At 48.8% G+C, this 16,881-nt stretch overlaps 2 protein-coding genes across 2 annotated transcripts; one reads left to right on the top strand and one right to left on the bottom strand.

Moving 5' to 3' along the window:
- Positions 1-9,004: 9,004 nt before the first annotated feature.
- RPS28 (ribosomal protein S28) lies at positions 9,005-11,388 on the bottom strand. Its single transcript, XM_024107885.3, has 4 exons — positions 11,254-11,388; positions 10,961-11,008; positions 10,277-10,417; positions 9,005-9,137 (listed from the first exon to the last, which is right to left on the bottom strand). The coding sequence occupies exons 1-3, from the start codon at positions 11,290-11,292 to the stop codon at positions 10,295-10,297; spliced, it is 210 nt and encodes a 69-aa protein (XP_023963653.1). The 5' UTR covers positions 11,293-11,388; the 3' UTR covers positions 9,005-9,137; positions 10,277-10,294.
- Positions 11,389-11,392: 4 nt separating this feature from the next.
- NDUFA7 (NADH:ubiquinone oxidoreductase subunit A7) lies at positions 11,393-16,057 on the top strand. Its single transcript, XM_005283787.4, has 4 exons — positions 11,393-11,549; positions 11,688-11,737; positions 15,286-15,435; positions 15,782-16,057. Exons 1-4 carry the CDS (start codon positions 11,499-11,501, stop codon positions 15,876-15,878), a joined length of 348 nt encoding a protein of 115 aa, XP_005283844.2. The 5' UTR covers positions 11,393-11,498; the 3' UTR covers positions 15,879-16,057.
- The last annotated feature ends 824 nt before the right edge of the window (positions 16,058-16,881 follow it).

The raw sequence follows: 16,881 nt of genomic DNA on the forward strand, positions 1-16,881 counted from the left end.
ACAAATCACCTCAGTCTTATCTCCCCCGAACCATTATTCCAAATGTTAACAGATTCTCCAGGGCGTAGTTCCCTCGGGTGCACCGCGGTTTTGTCATAATAGCACATTTTTATGCCTTCATCTTTCTCGTTCCTTCTGTACCTGTTTGTGCCTCTGTTTTTTAGCTGCACCCTGTTTGATCTTAGGCTGAGGAAGTTGATTTCGTACCTGACATCCTAGCACAAGCTCTACAGGTGACTTACCACATTCTAAACACTCTGAAATGTCATGCCCCATTTTCAAGCCCATTATCCTGCAGGTATTTAGAAGTCGTATATTCAAATCATATGCATCTGCACAAGGCTTGAAGTCTCTGCTCACAAGTTGAGGTCCATTGTCAGTCCTCACTACTTGTGAAATCCCGAATCTGGCAAAAGTCGCTTTGTGTTTCAGTAGGACCGGGTAGGATGTGGCATCCATCAGTATTTCTACCTCTGGGTAGTTTGAGTATGCATCTAATATAGCCACATAGTCTCTGTCCAGTAGGGTAAAGGTATCTGCTCCCACTGTGTCCCGAACACCAGCTGACACATCTATATGTAACAATAATTCTTTGGATATGGCTGGCCTATGGGTTTGGCATGTGGCACAGGTATTTACCATATCAGTGATGTCGTCATTCATGCCTGGCCAATCGAGTGCTTCCCATGCCCTTCTTTTGCATGTCTCTATATCCAAGTTTGCTGTATTCATTTTCATGCACTCTAGTCCACTTCCATTCCACACCATTAAGTCATAGTTTTCTCGTATTTTTTGTTGTATCAGCCGGGTTATCTATGAAGTTGCCCAGCCAAGTCACCAAACCTATAAACCTTTGTAAGTCTTTCGTTTGCTTTGGGTTTGGCATCCTAAGGCTGCTTTTCCTAGATCAGGCCTGACACCACTTTCTGACGAGATTTCCCCTGTACAGAGAAGTTCTGTCTTCATGAACTGGCAATTTCCTTTGTTCAACTTCAATCCTTTGTCCCTGGCAAGCTGCTGAACAGTGGCAAGCTGTGCACAGTGTTCCTGTTCTGTAGTGCCCCAGGTGAAAATATCATTATGTAACCTTGACACCTTCAGTGCCATCCAGTAAACATGCATGGTTCTATGGCAGAGGTGGGCAAACTATGGCCCGCGGGCCACATCTGGCCCTGCCCTGTCCTTGAGCTCCCGGCCGGGAAGGCCAGCCCCTGGACCCTCCCCTGCAGCCATGCCTCCGTGCGGGCAGCATTCTGGGCTGCGGGGTTGGCACTCCTGCAGGGCAGCGTGTCTGGCTCTGGGCGGGCGGCGCGGCTGCCAGACATGCTGCTCTGAGCGGCATGATAAGGGGGCTGGGGCTGGGGGGTTGGAAAAGGGTGGAGGTTTGGGGGGAGGGGGCGGTTGGATAAGTATGGGAGTCCCAGAGGGCCTGTCAGGGGGTGGGGGTATGGATAGGGGTCAGGGAACAGGGAGGTTGGATAGGGGTGTGGTCCTGGGGGGCTTGGTGGGGTCCCCAGGGGCAGTTAGGGGTGGGGGGTCCTGGGAGGGGGCGGTTAGGGGACAAGGAGCAGGGGTGGGTTGGATGGGTCAGGGGTTCTGAGGGGGGCGGGAAGTGGGAGAGGGCGGGGGCCATGCTGTTTGGGGAGGCACAGCCTTCCCTACCCAGCCCTCCATACAGTTTTGCAACCTTAATGTGGCCCTCAGGCCAAAAACTTTGCCCACCCCTGTTCTATGGAATACTCCAGGTACAGAGCAAATTCCGAAAGGTTGACACTGGAAGCAGTATCTGCCAAAAGGAGTGTTACAAGTACTGCACACAATCGTGAGCTCTAAGAGATCTAGAATGGTGAAAATGTTGGCACCCGCCATCTCTCCCAAGAGTTCATCTTGGTCAGTATGTGATAATGCTCTCGTGTTATGTTAGTGTTTAATTCCTTGGGTTTGAGAGACAAGCGCAAAGATCCAGATTTCTTTTGTACTATCACCAGTCTGTGGGTTCCTCAGCACTTTCTATTACTTCCATGGCTTAGAGACATGGCAGTCCTTGCTGGAGTCTGCCTCTCAGGGCCACAGGTACCTTCCAGGCTGTATGTATAACAGGGTTTGCATCCTTCTTCAAAGTTATTTTATGCATGACTGTCAATTTTCCCAAGCCTTTGAACACATCTGTATCTACTAAAGTTTTGGTGCCTTGCGACAAGTTGTGTCCTGTATTAATCAGCTTGTGTATTAGTCCCAACTGTTGACCTGATTCCAGGCCCAATATAGGAAGAAAGGTGTACTTAGTCTTTTCTTTCTTGCATGTGAGAATGAGCCAGCATCAGCCCACCACAGGAGTCCATCATGAGCTGTCTGGATGTTTACCTGTTTCGTCAGTGGGGTCTTATATTTTAAAGTTCACCACCATTGTGCTGGTTGTACATTGGTGTCAATCTTGTATCTACATTATATGAGTTGTGAGCCATTATTATTACGAGCGATGAACCAGTTCTTGTCTTCTAGCAGCTGTAGGGTATCAACATACACTGCCTCCTCATTGGAGCTATCACCATATTCCTGGATTGCATCCACCGTTTGCTGCTGGCTGCATTGGTTAGCAAAATGGTTGTACTTGAGACACACACTGCACTTCTGTCCAAATGCGGGGCATTGTTTGTACACAAGTTTGGTTCCACACGTCCCATACATTTGTTTGGAATGGCTCTTCCACGGAATTATTTTTTTTTGCCCTTTCTTATATTGATTGGTGTCCGTTTATCACTTTTTTTGTGTGCGTCTCCTTGTCCTGCTATGCAGTGACTTCCTGCACCATGTCCCTGGTACCCTCTTTGTTAAAGCCTGTATTTTGCCTATTCTGTTGCTTTGCAGGTGTTTATGGCTTTCTCCAAAGTTAAGTCAGTCTCTCAGTAGACATTCCTGTAGCTGTAGATCATTGCAGCCTATCTCTAATCAAGGAATCTCTTAGGGGCCCAAAGATGCAAGACTGGCTCTTATGCTTGAAGTCTGTGACGTAATCCTCAATGCCTTTGTTTTCCTTTTGCACTTATGTGTGGGGAAAAAATTAAGTTTCCGTCTTTCTAGGAATGTGATGAGTCTGAAATTGTGCTAAGACCTTATCAAAATCTTCCCTGTCCTCAGGGGACAGCTAGAAGCTGTTAACAAGATCTAGAGCTTCCCTTCCAGCTGCAGTTAGCAATGAGGCTGCTTTCTGGGCTTCCACTCAAGGAGTCTGCATCTATTGCCATCACGTATAGAACAAACAATGTTTAAACCTCGGCCAGGATTCCTCTATGTTCCCCATTAACCTGAGTTCCAGTGGTGGCTTTATGCTAGCCTTTCTTTTTTTTTTTTTTTTTTTTTTTTTTGCCTGTGTTGCAGAGAAGGTGGGTTTATGGAGCAGGGAGAGGGGGGAGCTCCTCTGATGTAAGGCTGCTTGAAACAATCCCTCTTTCCTTAACATGCTGCCTTTAAATGTTCTCCAGAAAGTGCTCTTCCCTCCGGCCACTTCTGGTACCGCGTGTTGTTCTGCTACTTTATGAAACGGATGCTGTTTTATAGAAAGGATTTTATTTAGCATTTGAAACATAACTCTGGGTCTGGGTGGTGGCTGTGGTACTGATCACTGCCCTGTGTTCTGGCTGCACCTGGCGCTCAATTCCTGCAAGATATCATGCTACCTCTTCCTGGAGTTGTGCCTCAGCACATAGGCTGTGCTCCCTTGTTGGACTACATCTCCCATGATGCACCAGCCTCCTCTCTTGGCGAAGTCCATGGCCAGAGTGCATCATGGGAGATGTAGTCCATCTGGTGAGGCAGGCCCACAGAGGATAATGGGGACATGAAGTACCTGAACTACACCTCCCATGAGGCACATGGCAGTATTTCCAAATCAAAATACTTTGGTTTTCAGGCATTCAGTTTTTCAACAAAAAAATCTGACATTTCTGTAGGAGAACCTGCACTTTTAATGAAAAAATATATTTTAGTTTAAAAAGTTTCAATGGAAAATTAAATTACTAGTTTAATCAGCGTGGCAGGAGCTAGCTCTTGTTGGCTGTAGTGCACGGGGTCAGGAGGGGGCTAGAATACCAGAGTGGGCCAGAGTGGGGTAGCCCCATACCCAGGAATCCACTCAGACTGGGCAGCTGGGGCTTTTCTGGAGTTCCCACAGCTGGTACTGCCTTCTCCCACTTGGGGCCGGCCCCCTTCTCCAATGGGGTGGGGGAGGGAGGCAGGGAAATTCCCTTTAGAACTCCCCCCCCCCCCTTTTAAAGAATCTGGCAGTTTTTGCCCCTTACCCGCCCTGCCACCCGGCCCTGCCAGTGGGGAGGAGCCAGGGGCAGCTGGGAAGGTTACATAAGTGAGCGAAAAGTGGAAGTAGCAGCTGCCAGGGCAGCCGAGCTCGTGCGGGGAGGGGAAGAGCTAAGATTATAGGTCCATGAGGATGAATGCAGGGGGGGGGGGCGACACACCCATGGAATGTAACAGCAAATATCTAAACCAGAGCAGGGCTTTCCTGGGCCACGTCACAACTGGGCTTTAGGTTCTGCTGCTCGGCTACAGTGGAAGTGACCCCGCCAGTTTCCAGTAGCTGGGGGAGCAAAGGGCTGGCACTCCTAGAGACCTGCCACCTCCTTCACTGGGGCAGGAGCTGGACCCAGCCGCTGGAAATCATTGAGAAGCTCTCGCCTGGAGCTTTGGTGATGCCCTCCGGAAGCAGTCTGAAAAGCAGGTGGAGAGACCCACTCCTTTCCCTTGATCTCCGCACAGGAGACACTGTGTGGGCCTCACACCAGCACTGCACCTTTCCACTCACAATCCAACACATCATAGTCCATGGCTTCCCAATGCCCCTTGTGCATGGGATGGACTGGTATCCCCGATTCCAAGAGGGCCTGCTCACTTAGGCTTATATGGGAGTTAGGCACCTAAATTCATTTGAGGATCTGATCCTTAGCCCCTTTTCAGCCCAATTTTTCACTCGGCTCTTCTCGAAGGACGCAAAACCTGTCAAACGTACTGCATGGCCGAACATACTCCACTTACAGGGCATGGTACTAGCAACTGCACTGTGAGGTTTCACTAACTCTGGGAGGGGCCTCCCGCCAGCTATAAAAATCGGAATATTTGGTCATGAAAAATGTAAGGGGGTTTGAAAAAGTGATCGCCTTCTCTCGTGTACAGCAATGCTGTCCAGCAGCTCTGTGAAAAACCTTCCCGTCACATAGCAGGTGTGTGAGCTCAGAACAGCAAAGGCTGGGCCAGGACACACATACACGCCCTTGGGTTAGTGGACAACCATGCTGGAGCATTTGAGAGCTTACAGCTGGGTTTGTTATCACTGACTGCTTCCATGCTATCAGTATAGAGCAGTGGTCCCAAAACTTTTCCTCTCTCCCTCCCACTTACCAGTAATGGAATGTGTCCACATTCCCCCCACCCCAGCCGGGAGCCAAGTGGTGGCTGGAGGTGGGGACCATGGGCTGAGAGTGGGGCAGAGCAGGGTGCCGTCGCAGCCCCTGGCCATTTCTCCATGCCCCCATAGAGGAGCACGATCCACAGTTTGGGGACTACTGGTATAGAGCCAGCAGTTCTAGCCTGGCTCTCCCAGACCAGTTGTTATTGTTTATCCCAATCAGACTTTGTCTGAGCCAAGTTTATAGCATCTGAGAACTGCTCTTCTGATGGGCAAAAGCCCAGAGCCTCGGAGGTATTTCTGCGTCTAATCCCTATTGATTTCAGTGGAAGTTAGGTGCCTAAATCCCTTTAAGGATCTGGGCTGAGGCTCCCTGCTTGTTGCAGCAGGCCTGTGTCTGCTATACAGTGAAATCGATGTGGGATGCTCCCAGCAACTTTCTAGTACTGAAACCCAGCTGCTTACACTCGCTTTGTATGTACCACCCATTAGAATGCGTTTGCCTGGTGTCTCTGCTAATATTTTAATATTGTTTATTTTTTAAAATATAAATAAAATGTAAAGTTAAATCTATTTTAAAATCAAGTCAAGGTGCCATCAGCCTCCCCTTAACCATTTAAGGCCGCCTCCAATTGAGGTGTCCAGAACCTGAACTTTACAGAACAAGGCGACCTGAGCTGGCTACCACAGTTTGTTGTTTCACCCGATTTCTTCCAAGTTTATCATGCGTTGGCCGAAGCAATTCTGCCTGCCTTCCCCCATTCAGCATTCCAGAAGGTGTGGGCTGGATGCAGGAATCACTGGGTGAAATATTCAGCTGTGTTAGGCAGGTCAGCCTAGCAAAAATGTTCACGTTGGACTTTAAAATCTATGAATTAATTTCTCAGTTGCAATCCCTGGCCCCTTTGCTCTGTCCTGATGTGCTGGTTAGACTAAGGCCCACATGGTTATATTGGAGGCCAGCTCAAGTGCTAGCATCATCTCTTTGGTATTTGTGCACTCACTGCACCTATCAGTAGGGCCCTACCAAATTCACAGCCGTCAAATCTCATCTTTTGTGTACTTTTACCCTATGCTATATAGAGTTCACAGGGGAGACCAGCAGTTCTCAAACTGTGTGTGTGTGTCCATCCTCGACCCTGGGGGATGTTGTAGTATTGCCACCCTTACTTCTGTGCCGCCTTCAGAGCTAGATGACTGGAGAGTGGCAGCAGCTGCTGGCCAGGTACCCAGCTCCGAAGGCAGCACCCCTCCAGCAGCAGCACAGAAGGGTGGCAATACCATATCATGCCACTCTTCTGCACTGCTGCCTTCAGAGCTGGGCTCCTGGACAGCAGCCACCGTTCTCCAGGTGCCCAGCTCTGAAGACAGCGCAGCCGCCAGCAGCAGCACAGAAGTAAGAGCGGCAATACCACAACCTGACTATAATAATCTTTGGGTCAGGACTCCTACAGTTACAACTGTGAAATTTCAGATTTAAATATCTGAAATCTTTAAATTTATTTTAAAAATCCTGTGATGATGAAATTGACCAAAGTGGACCATACAGAGATCTCTTTGAAGCCTTTCTCCTCTTCCAGCAGGAGGAAGTGAACCTGGGACTCCCACACCCCAGGCAAGTGCTTGGGTCAGTTATAATGTGGTAGCACCTCCTACTGCTAGAGTTTGAACTTGACCAAATCCAATAGGCAGTCTCTGAGCACACCTACCAGCCAGAGCCCTGCCCACAAGACAGGTGGACAAATGTCTGTCTTCCCCAGCTTTGTGAATTGCTTAGGCAAGTGATAGGCATTCAGATAGCTAACAGGCAGCAGCCCACATGCCCTGAGGGGACTTTTACCCTGCAAACTTGGGTGCCAAGTGACGTTACATGCCTACGGTGTGGGGTGGGAGCTTTGTGGATCAGAGTGGACCCAGAACCAGCACACAGGCCCCTTAAGTGCCCAAAGCAGGATAAGTGTCATAAGGCCACAAAAGATTCTAAGTGACACAAAACAGGGTGGGGGGGACAAAACAGGGTGGGGGGGACACAGCAACAAGATCAGGCAGAGGATCATTGGCTGTGGGCACAACCAGGGGAGATTTGTTTTTATATTACAAATACACTGACAGAGCCATGGCTAACTCATTCTTTATGGACATTGTGGTAGAAAAGGAACGTGAGATAAGGGGGAGTGGCCTGATATTCTCTGCATAGGCTATGCTGAGGGGAAGCCTGCACCCATGGCTGTGAAAATAAACAAATGGGGCATCATTAATGGAGGCTGGAGGCTCCACAGTAAGACTGGACAGGTGGGAAGCAGGGACTTGTGTGCCAGAAGCAGTTTGAATTTGATGTAGGGGAGGGGTGAAGGATCAACAGGAGAGCGATTGACTGGATGGGGCAATGTCTGTCGGCTACAGTAGTCTCAGTGAGAGGTTAGGGGGCCTGCATGCATATTTTGGCTGTAAGAGGCAGGTCCAGAAAAGCACAGGCTCTTGATGAGCCTGTCAAGATGCAGGTATTTGTACCCAGAATGGAGGGAAATGACCCAGTCCTGATAACTCTGGGGTAACAGCCTACACGAGGCAGAAAGAGCTAGTGAAATGAAAGTCAGGACACCTGGCTTCTTGGCCCAGCTCAGCTGTTGCTCTGCTGGGGTGACCTTAGCCAAGTCCCCTTATTTTGTCCCTCTGAGAAAGTTGCACTGGTTTAATTAACTCACACCCAAAGTTCAACTGGTTCAAGTTACCCAGACACAGAAGCTCTTAGCTTAAGACCAGCACAGGGCAGCTTTAAGGCAGGGACTATCATTCACTCTGTACACATGCAGCACCTAGCACAATGGGCCTCTGATCTATGTTGAGGCCTCTAGCTGCTACTACAGCTACTAAAAACAGCTCTAATCCTCCCCCCCTCCCCCCCCGCCAAAAGGAATTATGGCTAAAGCTACAATTGTGTCATGGGTAATTTTTTTAGTAAGTCATGGACAGGTCACAGGCAATAAAAAAAGCCCACAGAAGCCATGACCTGTCCCTGAGGGAGGGTCCAGCGTCTTCCCTGACCCCCACCCAGCAGCTGGGGGCTGCAGGGACTCCATTGCCCAGTGGCTGGGAGGTCCCCCTGCCACCCTGCGGGGCTGGGAACTGCGGAGGACCCTCTGCCAACGCTGAGCAGCTCCAGGTTCCCTCTGCTGCTGGTGGCCGTGGCTGGGCTGGGGAGGGGCAGCTGCTTGCAGCAGCTGGGCAGCTCAGGGGTCGTCACCAACGGCCGGTCAATTGCCGAGGTCCTGCCACCCGCAGCTGCCCAGCAGAGGCTGGGCTGCTGTAGGGTCCCCTGCTGCTGGCAGCGGCTGGTTAGCCAATGTCACGGAGGTCGCTGGAGTCATGGATTCTGTGACTTCCACGACATCATTTTAGCCTTAATTACAACTGAAAAGCACTTGTTATCTCATGCCTGACAGTCCACGGTCTCAAAGCTTTTTTTGTTCATGAATAGTGTCAGTCTTGGTACTGCTGAAGTCTGAGGATGTATAGAAATGCACTGGCTTCCAGCGTGAAGTTTCAGCAAACATTTGTTTCTTAAATAACTGAAAGAAAGGACAGATGTTACTGGAAAAAAATCCTTTATTTTAGTCTCTGAAACACAACATTCCTCTTCACTAAGTCAAGCGGAGTAGGTATGAACTGTCGCCTCTTCATTACAGGAAATCAGAAATGGTAGTCACATCAGGCTTGCCATCTATAAAGAAAGTGTAATGCAGATCTGAGTCTTACATTATCTTCCAAGACTTGGGAGGGGAGGTGGGGGGAAGAGGGACTAGAGATAACTGAAAAATCAGAGTTTCATTTTGCTCCTAGAGTTAGTTCAGGAGCCAAACAGCCCTAACGTGGTTAATGGGGCATTTGCACATGTCACTGCAGTAAGTGGAATTCAGGATTTCACCCGCCTGCTCTCACCCACCGTATTTCATCGAAACTTGAGGACCAGTTACAGCTTCCCGTGGCCAGGAGATCATTACATAAATGGAAATATTCTGGGCCATTTTCAGAATAGCTAGTTAATTGCCCAGACACGTGCCTGAGCCCCAGAAGTAGAACATTCTACTACAGAAACAGGCTGCGCTCTCCAGTTTACACATAGGAAAGGCCACAGCCAGCAGAACCTGAGCACTCCATAACAATTACATACGGCTCCTCTTTGGCCTGAGGTTCAGCCTGGATCGAAGGCTGCACCTGGACAAATCACCTTCAAACAAGTTTTTTATTTGTATTATCATAACACCTTGGAGCCCTAGGCACAGACCAGGATCTCATCGTTCCATCTGTTTTGTTGTCTACACTACAAAAAGTTACTGTATTTGAACAGTTCTGAAAAACATTGTTTCTATGAAGAACTGAGTTAGATGACAAGCAACTACTATGATTTTGCAGTTAGTGTAGACAGACAAATTGTGGTCGGTTCTCATGACTGCTAACAATTCTTCACAGCTGTGTTCACACACTGTAAACACTGCTAGAGTGCGGACCAACACATGGCATGTCACAGTTATACGCAATAAAGCGATGTGCACCACTCCCTAGAGAGCAAACCTTAGGGTTAACCTTATTATGTCTTCAAGACAAAGCACAAGACTCAAATACTCAGTGTTAAGGTTGTTATGGCCTCAAAGCAAACATCCGTGCGCACTCTACAGAGAAGGGGTCTCAGAACCCAGGCACATGCTCTAGACCTAGACAAACTAATGATTTTCTGGCTTTTTAACCAGAAGCTCACTTTTAAAAAAAAATTCTGGCTGGGTGTTTAATTTATTCACAATGAAGATTAACATCTCAGAGACAATAAGGGCTTAATTACGGCCCGAAAATGAAATGAGTTACCGAGCTGCAGCATGCAGATCAGCGTAATCGCCTGGCTTCACGCTCAGATTCCAGCAACGTCAGGACATCCCCCTCACGGACAGGCCCCTTTACGTTCCGGATGATGGATCTACTGGTGTCGTCCATGAATTCAACACGAACCTGACAGCCACAGCAGAGAATGAACAGAAATGCTCTAAACACCCATTTTACTGGGCCACTTGCCCTGGGACATGCCGGCTCAGTTCGTGGGTCCTAGGCCTCAGCTCACATGCCCCACTGAGTTTCAGGGCACTCTGGAAGTCCCAGGGGAGGAGCAGGAGGAGCTATGATGAGAGGATATAAAAACGGACTGTCTACAAATGGCAGATGGGGAACGCCTGTGCCCCCATCTCGCAACACGGGGACAAGGGAACCGGCAATTAAACGGTGGACAAATCAAAACCGTAACAGGAAACGTTTCCATGCTGGGGGGGGGGGGGGGGGGGGGGGCGAGAGGAGAGAAGTAAACTGCGGAACTCTCCGCCACTGGAAGCCCCTGGCGAGTCACAGCGCACTGGGGAGGGGAGCCCAGGACGCGCTTGACCCGCTCTGGCCAGGGCAGCGCTGGATCGTCCCCCGCCCGCCCGCCCGCGGCTCAGCCCCGCGCCGGGTGAGCCCCGGGGAGCCCGGTCACGGGGCGGGCAGCGCCGCCCGGTCGCTCACCTGGGTGCACTGGCCCTGCGAGCCCGTCCGGCCCAGCACCTTGGTGACCTGCGGGGAGAGACTCGGGTCAGCCAGGCGCAGAGACCCGCCCGCCCTCGGTCCCAGTCCGGCCCCCCCGCACGGCCCCGGCCCCGCTCGCCCTCGGTCCCAGTCCGGCCCCCCCGCACGGCCCCGGCCCCGCTCGCCCTCCGGCCCCGCCCTCGGTCCCAGCCCGGCACGGCCCCGGCCCCGGCCCCGACCCCGCCCGCCTTCGCTCGCCCTCGGTGCCCGCCCGCCCCCTCGCTCACTCGCACCCGGGCCAGTTTGATGGGCTGCACGCGGCTCGTATCCATGGCGGCTGCTGCGGGTGCGAACAGGAGAGGGGGGGCCCGGCCCCCTCGCGCGTTTATATAACCTCAGCTATCGCGAGACCCAGCGTGCACCGCGCTCTGTCCCCTTCGCGGCGTGCGCCGCGCACCGCTTGCGTCTTCTCCGTTCCCGACAAGCGCCGCGCCGCTTCCCAGAGAGCACCGCGGCGGCGCCCTTCGCAGCGGCCAAGATGGTGTCCTCCACCCGCTTCATCCAGTGGCTCCGCAACTGGGTGGCGGGGGTAAGCGGGGGCTTGCGCGGGCCTGTCCGAATCCCGGGTGGGGGCTACTAGCCTGTGCTTCCCGCCCTGCGCCCGGGCACTTGTGACCCCCTGTCCCCGGGCTGGCACCTCCCTGAGACCCTCTCGTCTTCTTTACAGCGGGACCTTCAAGCCAAGCTGCAGCTTCGGTACACGGAGATCTCCAAGAGGTAAATCCGGGGAGATGGGGACAGAGCTGGACTGCTCCTAGGCAAGCCCTTCTCCTTCTGTTAGTGTGTGTGAAACTCCGCACCAACTGCAGCTGAAACTCTCCAACCGCAAAGCGGAAAGGGGGAAGCTTAACTGGACCCAAACTGCTGTTGAATACAGACGGGCAACTTAGCGTAAAAAGAGAGAAAACAACTGTTCTCACTAATCTTTCACGTATAGGAACTTTAAATGTAACCGCAGAAGATAAAATAAACTTTAGACAAAATTATCATATTTATTAGTAACTTGTTGCTACCAATTTAAATACAAATCTCAGGAACTGTAAAAGTTAAAGGAGACCTTCAAAAGTAGAAAAATGGTTTAGTGCTATTTTCCGAGTTCAGTACATAAAGACCTGAAAGTTTCTCCTTGCCCTCTGTTGCTTTCTGCTTATTTTATATTAGAAATGCAAATTTTGTCTCTCTATTTGGGAGGCAGGGAGGGGCAGAAACTCTGAGGATCTAATAGCGTAATCCTATCCGATGCCACGCAAGGAAAACTTGATCATGAAGGGGAGTGAGTTTTATTCAAACAGTTTACACCTGTGAGGGTTTTTTTTAAATAAATTATTATAGTTAATTAAAATGCTGGAGAAACATATTGAATTTTTAAGACTGTGCTCCAACCAATCAGGGACTAAAAGTGTTCAGAACTATGTTTGAGACCTCTGGAGTGCAAAACCAGACTGGACTGTCCTGGTATTTCTAAGGTAAATAATAAAGCTGGGGAAAAAAACCCACAAGGTTTTCAGACCTCTTTACACTTCCTAAAGAAGCAATACCTACTTTTTCTCTTTTGTCAGTCACACTTAAGAGTTCAATAGCAACATTAACTTTCTCTGTTGCATATAATTGCATGATAGTTACTTTTTAGCCTTGCAAAGAACTCAAAATCCTGTTTCACATAGCTGAATTAATATTGCTGTGGAAATACACCTCTACCCCGATATAACGTGGCCCAATATAACATGAATTCGGATATAACGTGGTAAAGCAGTGCTCTGGGAGGGCGAAGCTGCGCACTCCGGCGGATCAAAGCAAGTTCAATATAACGCAGTTTCACCTATAACACAGTAAGATTTTTTGGCTCCCGAGAACAGCGTTATATTGGGGTAGAGGTGTATTAACTTTTTGTTTCCCAACTTTTGTATTTAAAGTTACAGCCTTACCATTGCATTGCTTAAAAAGAAAAAGAGGATGCAAACTCGCTGTTCTACAGCTCCTGGTGGGAAAAGTTGTCTGTTGCCCACATAATGGCTGATTAGCATCTGATAAGGAAAGAAGCTCAGACCACCACATTTGGGGTCATGGGGAGGATCAGCTCCTCACCTATGATAGCACTGCTTAGGTCCATTTAGTGTTAATAGGGATGTAGACCTGTGCCTGGTAGGAAATGGAGAGTAAGACCTCCAGTTCGTTTCTCCCAAAGGCCAACTGCATGCAGGTGGAAACGTTCCTTCACTACCCATGTTCTTGAACTTGGAGTGGCAGCCTGTAAGTGAAAGGCTGGATCGTGTTCCAAATATAGTAACTCCTCACTTAAGTCGCCCCAGTTAACATTGTTTCATTGCTGCTCAATTAGAGAACATATTTGTTTAAAGTTGCACAATGCTCTCGTATAACGTCGTTTGGCAGCCGCCTGCTTTGTCCACTGCTTGCAGAAAGAGCAGCCCTTTGGAGCTAGCTGGTAGGAGCTTGGAACCAGGATGGACCAGCAGCTCCCCTAAGTTCCCTGTGTGGCAGCTGCCCAGCAGGCTATCAGTTGCCTGGCAGTTCAGCTGTATCTCCTCCCACTGCCTGTGCTGCTCCTGCCCTCTGCCTTGGAGCTGCTCCTGGGAGCCTCCTGCTTGCAGGGGCAGGGGGAAGAGGGGTGCTAATGTCAGGGTGTCCCCCGCTCCTTTTCCCCATCTCCACAGAGTAGGGGGACACACAACAGGGCTCAGGACAGAGGGAGCTTGCTGGCAGCAGCTGCTGTCTCAACTTGCTGGCCTACTTAAATAGGCAATGTACTAAGGCTTGGTCTACACTACCCCCCTAATTCGAACTAAGGTACGCAACTTCAGCTACGTGAATAACGTAGCTGAAGTCGAAGTACCTTAGTTCGAACTTACCTTGGTCCACACTCGGCAGGCAGGCTCCCCCGTCGACTCCGCGGTACTCCTCTCGCCGAGCTGGAGTACTGCAGTCGACGGCGAGCACTTCCGGGTTCGACTTATCGCGTCCAGACTAGACGCGATAAGTCGAACCCAGAAGTTCGATTTCCAGCCGTCGAACTAGCGGGTAAGTGTAGCCAAGGCCTTAGATTGGGGTCAGTGTACTTAAAGGGGCAATGCGCGTCTCTCACATGGTGTGTGTCTGTCTCTGTCTCTCTGCCATGCTGTCTCTCCTCCCTCCATTCGTGCTGCTTTGTAGAGTGTAAGGCTACATTAACAACATCCCGTGAGGGCTCAGCCGAGTGCTAGTTCATCATTTAGCAGTAAGTCATTCCGTGGGAAATATCCCACCCTCTTCCACGCTCTGACTCCACCACCTCAACTAAGCTTCACAATCATCATTGCTGTGTACAGTATTAAATTGTTTGTTACACACATATACACAGTATAAGTTTTAATGTATGTACATATAGTCTTTTGTCTGGTGAAAAAAATTTCCCTGGAACCTAATTCCCCCCCTCCCCCATTTACATTCATTCTTATGGGGAAATTGGATTTGCTTAACATTGTTTCACTTAAAATAGCATTTTTCAGGAACAGAACTACAACATTAAGCGAAGAGTTACTGTACAAGATATCAGATTCTGCCTCTTCTCACTCTGTTTTTTAAAGGTCTGGTTCCTGATTTCTGTCTTCTCAGCAGCAGCTATCCTCCTGTTCGAGAAACTGGAATTAACTTGTTGTTTTCCACCTGTATGTTGGAACCCAGTAATGATGTATTAAAAGATGTATTCTCATTTGAAGGAGGTGTCTCTGTTTTTAGTGTAAATGATTGTCCTTTAAAGACTACAGGCTTCTGCTGAGTGAGTGAGTTTTCTGGGTATCCTTTTTGTTGCTTGCTCTTTCCTCAGATTTGTTAACAGAGTCCAGATACCAGCTACTTGCTCTCTGCAGGTGCCCTACTCTCCTAGTTTGGTACCGGGCAATGATGTTTCCCTAACTTTTAATATACTGCAGGGGAATTAGAACATACATGTTTGGAACTCTGCCCTGTTTTCTGTTTCTGTACATGAGATTGGGCTGTTATTCTTTGCCCTGTGAGCCTTTGTTTACATTAACAGATGCTCTGAATTCATGGCCCCAGTTCTGTATTCGTAGCCATGACTGCGTCTAAGGCTTTATGTGCTCAGTCTGAAATCTTGGAAGGTGGCTCAAGATATAATGCTAGTGTGTCTTGTGCATAACACTACAGTGCCTATTTCTCATAATACTCCACTCAAGAGTAAGACTGAGAATATAGTTCTCGCTTAGCCTGGTGTGTGTGCTGATGCTTTCTTTGGATTGTTTGCTGTTTAGAACTCAACCACCTCCTAAACTTCCACTGGGTCCCAGTCACAAGTTTGCAAATAACTACTACTGTACTCGTGATGGACGCAGGGAGTCCTACCCTCCAATTATTGTTATGTCTCCGCAGAAATCCCTTGCATCATGCGCTCAAGGTGCCAGGTAGGTCCTATTTATCCTATGATCTGCAGCCATACAACTTCTGGCTGTGATATTGTGATCTTGCAAGCTAAGCAGGGTCAAGTCTGGTCAGTATTTGGCTGGTGCACCACCATATAACACATCGCTGCTGCAATAAATGATGTTGTCTGTTCAGTATTGCTGCTAGTGAGTGAATGCTGAATTAGTGCAGTCTCTATGTACCTTCTTTTGAGTAAAAGGGAATGTTAGGGTTGGGAATGGTTTCCCTAAAATGTTCTATGTTACTAATAAACCCTTATTGCTGTTAAATATGAATTGATTATATAAACTAACAGTTTCTGAAGGCCAGTCTCTGTCTCTCCCTTAGCTCAGAATCTGCAGTAGCAACAACTGAGAAAAAGCCAGTGACACCAGGTCTTCCACTTGAGAAGTGGGAACTATCGAAAGATCAACCTTACCTGTGAGCTGGCCAAGTATGAAGAAAAGGCTGAACGAGAATGGACTTGATAGGATTAACTGAAAAGAAACAGCCTGGCTGGCGATCCAGTGATGCGGTTAATTTCAGTAACTCTGTGTAGAATTTATTCTGGAAAAGAGACCATTTTGCTGGGGCATGACTGATTAAACATATTTATCTAATGTATAGCTAATGTTCTTTTCAGAACTTTCTTTATTCAAATGAAGGTTCGGAGTAAACTTGTATTTTATGGAAATGAGGGATAGATAATCTTGAGGTGTGAACTCCTCAGCTCTCACAAGATAAACAGATTCGATCCTAATCACTCCAGGGATGAATCCTCAAAACACAGGTCGTGTACAAATTAGAGCTGCTGATACTTTGTCTGAATCATTATTAAAACAGTGGCTCTATATGGTGCTAGAGGGTGCAGTTCTGCAAAAGGTACCATAGTCAGAATGAGACTTATAGCTCCGAGTTTATGCAGTGTTGTTGTAACCATGTTGGTCCCAGGATATTAGAGAGATCAGGTGGGTGAGGTAATATCTTTTATTGGACCAGCTTCTGTTGGTGAGAGAGAAAAGCTTTTGAGCTTACACAGAGCTCTTCTTTATGTCTGGGAAACTTACTCAGGGGTTGGCTACACTTACAGTGGTGCAGCTGCCCCTGAAGTGCTTAGTGAAGACGCTACCTATGCTGACAGGAAAGCGTCTCATGTTGGCGCAGGTACTCCACCTCCCCAACAGGAGAAGCCCGACTATCGACATAGCCCTGTCTAAACCAGGAGTTAGGTCAGTATACGTATATTGCTTAGGGGAGTGGAAAATCACCACCCTGAGCAACGTAGTTATGCTAACATAATTTTGTAATGAAAACCAGGGCTCAAAGTGTCACAGCTAAATACAAGATGGAACAGATTGTTTAATATAAGTAGTTATCACATTTCAGCAGACCATTCGAGGTGAAATAGCCAGTAAAAACAACTCCAGTCACAGGGAGGAAAGGAATGG

The sequence above is a fragment of the Chrysemys picta genome, chromosome 25, assembly GCF_011386835.1.
Source record: "Chrysemys picta bellii isolate R12L10 chromosome 25, ASM1138683v2, whole genome shotgun sequence".
Classification (NCBI taxonomy): domain Eukaryota; kingdom Metazoa; phylum Chordata; order Testudines; family Emydidae; genus Chrysemys; species Chrysemys picta.

Excerpts from the sequence above, each read along its gene's own strand:
- RPS28 (XM_024107885.3), bottom strand. The coding sequence starts at position 11,292 with ATGGATACGAGCCGCGTGCAGCCCATCAAACTGGCCCGG. Across the intron at positions 11,009-11,253 it reads AGCCCATCAAACTGGCCCGG|GTCACCAAGGTGCTGGGCCG; the intron begins GTGCGAGTGAGC and ends CTCTCCCCGCAG. Across the intron at positions 10,418-10,960 it reads CGCAGGGCCAGTGCACCCAG|GTTCGTGTTGAATTCATGGA; the intron begins GTGAGCGACCGG and ends TGTGGCTGTCAG.
- NDUFA7 (XM_005283787.4), top strand. The coding sequence starts at position 11,499 with ATGGTGTCCTCCACCCGCTTCATCCAGTGGCTCCGCAACTGGGTGGCG. Across the intron at positions 11,738-15,285 it reads TACACGGAGATCTCCAAGAG|AACTCAACCACCTCCTAAAC; the intron begins GTAAATCCGGGG and ends TTTGCTGTTTAG. Across the intron at positions 15,436-15,781 it reads TCATGCGCTCAAGGTGCCAG|CTCAGAATCTGCAGTAGCAA; the intron begins GTAGGTCCTATT and ends TCTCTCCCTTAG.